The 5,000-nt window shown below is 40.7% G+C and overlaps 2 protein-coding genes across 2 annotated transcripts in view; both read left to right on the top strand.

The window, feature by feature from the left end:
• Nucleotides 1–1,345, top strand: part of LOC116036158 (dachshund homolog 2-like) — a 15,259-nt gene extending 13,914 nt beyond the window's left edge. The window contains exons 10-12 of the mRNA XM_031279650.2: nucleotides 79–168; nucleotides 798–848; nucleotides 1,173–1,345. Coding sequence (XP_031135510.1) covers nucleotides 79–168; nucleotides 798–848; nucleotides 1,173–1,210 — 179 coding nt within the window. The 3' untranslated portion in view covers nucleotides 1,211–1,345. The remainder of the gene's footprint in view (nucleotides 1–78; nucleotides 169–797; nucleotides 849–1,172) is intronic.
• LOC116063573 (complement C1q-like protein 2) overlaps nucleotides 1–5,000 on the top strand; it is a 417,866-nt gene that overhangs the window by 397,419 nt on the left and 15,447 nt on the right. The window lies entirely within an intron of this gene.

The raw sequence follows: 5,000 nt of genomic DNA, 5'->3' as shown, positions 1-5,000 counted from the left end.
ACACACACACACACACACACACACACACACAGTGTGTGAGTATTATGGTCTGTCTGTAATATTGTGGTCTGTTATCAGTGTGGATCCAGCGACGGCTGAAGAAAGAGAAGAAGGCGAAGAGGAAGCTGCAGGAAAAGTTAGAGCTCCAGACCCTCAGGAGACACACAGGTATATATATATACTACTAATACTACTAGTACTACTACTACAGACCCTCAGGAGACACACAGGTTAGTATTACTACAGTCTGGTGAACAGGTGAACATGTGGACAGGTGAACATGTGGACAGGTGGACAGGTGAATATGTGGACAGGTGAACATGTGGACAGGTGGACAGGTGAACGTGTGGACAGGTGGACAGGTGAATATGTGGACAGGTGAACATATGAACAAGTGAACAGCTGGACAGGTGAACATGTGGACAGGTGAACAGGTGGACATATGAACAAGTGAACAGCTGGACAGGTGAACAGGTGAACATGTGGACAGGTGAACAGGTGAACATATGAACAGGTGGACAGGTGGACAGGTGAACAGGTGAACAGGTGAACAGGTGAACATATGAACAGGTGGACAGGTGAACAGGTGAACAGGTGGACAGAGAACAGATGAACAGGTGAAGAGGTGAATAGAGAGCAGGTGAACATATGAACAGGAGAACAGGTGGACAGGTGAACAGGTGAACATATGAACAGCCAGGTTATAGACCCATCGGGAGCGTTTGTTTATCTTTTAGATTTAACAACATTTTCTGATTGTTTACGTTTTGTTTGTATGAAACGTGTTTCTGTTTCAGTGATTCCTGAGAAAGAAGAGAACAAACAGCAGGAAAACTCTGCAGCTCAAGGTACCAAACACACACACACACACACACACACACACATACACACATATATATATATATATATACACATCTATACATATAAATATACATATATACATATATATATATATATATATATATATATATATATATATATATATATTTACACATATATACATCTATACATATACATATATACACATATATACATATACATATATATATGTACATAAATATACATATATACATACATATAAATATATATACATATATACATATACATATAAATATATATACACTGTATGTACACACACACACAGAAAGATGAAACTTTGTGTTTTTTTGCAGAGAACCGACCGTTCAACAAACCTCCGCTGCTCTTCTGACCGCACAGAGATGAACACATGAACCGATGATAGGATGAACACATGACAGGATGAACCGATGACAGGATGAACTGATGACAGGATGAACACATGACAGGAATGAACACATGACAGGATGACCCAATGACAGGATGAACACATGACAGGATGACCCAATGACAGGATGAACACATGACAGGATGAACACATGACAGGATGACCCAATGACAGGATGAACACATGACAGGATGAACCGATGACAGGATGAACACATGACAGGATGAACCGATGACAGGATGAACCGATGACAGGATGAACTGATGACAGGATGAACCGATGACAGGGTGAACTGATGACAGGATGAACACATGACAGGATAAACTGATGACAGGATGACCCAATGACAGGATGAACACATGACAGGATGACCCAATGACAGGATGAACACATGACAGGATGACCCAATGACAGGATGAACACATGACAGGATGAACCAATGACAGGATGAACTGATGACAGGATGAACCGATGACAGGGTGAACTGATGACAGGGTGAACCGATGACAGGGTGAACTGATGACAGGATGAACACATGACAGGATGAACTGATGACAGGATGAACCGATTACAGGATGAACACATGACAGGATGAACCGATGACAGGATGAATCGATGACAGGATGAACTGATGACAGGATGAACCGATGACAGGGTGAACTGATGACAGGATGAACTGATGACAGGATGAACACATGACAGGATGAACTGATGACAGGATGAACCGATTACAGGATGAACACATGACAGGATGAACCGATGACAGGATGAACCGATTACAGGATGAACTGATGACAGGATGAACTGATGACAGGATGAACACATGAACTGATGACAGGATGAACCGATGACAGGGTGAACTGATGACAGGATGAACTGATGACAGGATGAACACATGAACTGATGACAGGATGAACTGATGACAGGATGAACACATGAACTGATGACAGGATGAACTGATGACAGGATGAACACATGAACTGATGACAGGGTGAACTGATGACAGGATGAACTGATGACAGGATGAACACATGAACTGATGACAGGATGAACTGATGACAGGATGAACACATGAACTGATGACAGGATGAACACATGAACTGATGAAAGGATGAACTTCCTGAAAAAGAAGATCTGAGAAACAGATGATGGACGGATAAAAAACTACAAAAGATGAAACGTTCTTCCTGCTTCCTGTTGATAATTATTATGGTCTGTTTATTTAAAGAGACAGTTGTGTGAATATGATTGGACAGTCTGAAGGGGGAGGAGCTACATGACTACTTGTGATGTCATTAGATGACACCCCTGTTGGCCCCGCCCCCTGCTGATGTTCTTTACTGCTGTAAAACTTTGTTCCCTCGTTCACCCTCTCACCTCATTCACTCTCTCACTGTTCCCTCATTCACTCTCTCACTGTTCCCTCATTCACTCTCTCACTGTTCACTCATTCACTCTCTCACTGTTCACTCATTCACTCTCTCACTGTTCCCTCATTCACTCTCTCACTGTTCACTCATTCACTCTCTCACTGTTCACTCATTCACCCTCTCACTGTGTGTGTGTATGTATGTATGTCTGTGTGTGTGTGTGTGTGTCTGTGTGTGTGTTTGTGTGTATGTGTGTGTGTGTGTGTGTGTGTGTGTGTGTGTGTGTCTATGTGTGTGTGTTTGTGTGTGTGTGTGGGGAGGTGGGGCGGTTGATCTGATTGGTCGGCTCTGTCAGTCACTGTGATGACTGTGACCAACGGAGAGAGACGACAGCGAAGTCGACCAATCAGAGAGAGCGAGAGTGTTTCAGAGGAAATGACTTCTTCCATTTTCATTTCCTTCATATGTTGATTAGACAGGGACGGTGCTCATTAATCAACGGTATTCATACGTTCACATCGTGTCCCGTTTCTCATCATCTTCTCTGTCGTGTTTACGAAATATTAACCATGAATACAATAAAAACATGATTTTTTAAACCTTAAAAAGGGTTTTCAACTCTGGTTTCTGTCTGCAGGTATAAGTGTCTAACATATAAATACATATAAATAAATAAAGCCGGGCGCCTGGGTAGCTCACCTGGTAGAGCGTGCGCCCATATACAGAGGCTTAGTCCTCAAAGCAGCGGTCGCGGGTTTGATTCCGACCTGCGGCCCTTTGCTGCATGACTCTCCCCTTTCATGTCTAAAGCTGTCCTATCTCATAAAGACAACAAAAAATAAAACAAACATATATATATATATAAACATATACACATATATATATACACACATATATATATATATACACACATACATATATATACACATATATATACATACATATATACATACATATATATATATATATATATATATATATATATATATATAAACATATACACATATATATATATAAACATATACACATATATATATATATATATATATATATATATATACACACACATATATATATATACATATATATACATATATATATACACATATATATACACACACATACATATATATATATATATATATATATATATACACATATTTACATATATATATATATACACATATTTATATACACACACATATATACATATATATATATATACATAAATACGCATATATATACACATAAATATATATATATATACACACTCACCTAAAGGATTATTAGGAACACCTGTTAATTTTCTCGTTAATGCAATTATCTAATCAAACAATCACATGGCAGCTGCTTCAATGCATTTAGGGGCGTGGTCCAGGTCTAGACAATCTCCTGAACTCCAAACTGAATGTCAGAATGGGAAAGAAAGGTGATCTCAGCAACTTTGAGCGTGGCATGGTTGTTGGTGCCAGACGGGCTGGTCTGAGTATTTCACAATCTGCTCAGTTACTGGGATTCTCACCCACAACCATTTCTAGGGTTTACAAAGAATGGTCTGAAAAAGGACAAACATCCAGGATGCTGCAGTCCTGTTGATGCTAGAGGTCAGAGGAGAATGGGCCGACTGATTCCAGCTGATAGAAGATCAACGTTACAACCGAGGTATGAAGCCACAACACACACAACCTTGAGGCGGATGGGTTACACCAGCAGAAGACCCCACCGGGTACCACTCATCTCCACTAAGAACAGGAACATGAGGCTACAATTTGCACGAGCTCACCAAAATTGGAGAGTAGAAGACTTTAAAAATGTTGCCTGGTCTGATGAGTCTCGATTTCTGTTGAGACATTCAGATGGTAGAGTCAGAATTTAGCGTAAACAGAATGAGAACATGGATCCGTCATGCCTTGTTACCACTGGACAGGCTGCTGGTGGTGTAATGGTGTGGGGGACCCATCATGCCTTGTTACCACTGGGCAGGCTGGTGGTGGTGGTGTAATGGTGTGGGGGACCCATCATGCCTTGTTACCACTGGGCAGGCTGGTGGTGGTGGTGTAATGGTGTGGGGGACCCATCATGCCTTGTTACCACTGGGCAGGCTGCTGGTGGTGTAATGGTGTGGGCAGAGCTGTATAGTAACAAAGTAGAACTACTTCACTAACTGTACTTAAGTATTAATAAGCTGTATCTGTACTCTACTTGAGTATTATTTTTTGCTTCTACTTCCACTTTTACTTGGGTACATATTTTCGATGAGTTTAATACTTTTACTCCGATACATTTTTTATGTGCTGCATCGTTACTCGTTACTGTTGTGAATTCCTCACGCTACGGAGACTGTGTAGGTTACAGTGTGGGTAGTTATGGCTACGTTAGTTACG

This window comes from Sander lucioperca, chromosome 13 (genome assembly GCF_008315115.2).
Source record: "Sander lucioperca isolate FBNREF2018 chromosome 13, SLUC_FBN_1.2, whole genome shotgun sequence".
NCBI classification, from domain to species: Eukaryota; Metazoa; Chordata; class Actinopteri; order Perciformes; family Percidae; genus Sander; species Sander lucioperca.
Note: the sequence above shows the minus strand (reverse complement) of the source record. Positions and strands in the feature narration are given on the sequence as shown.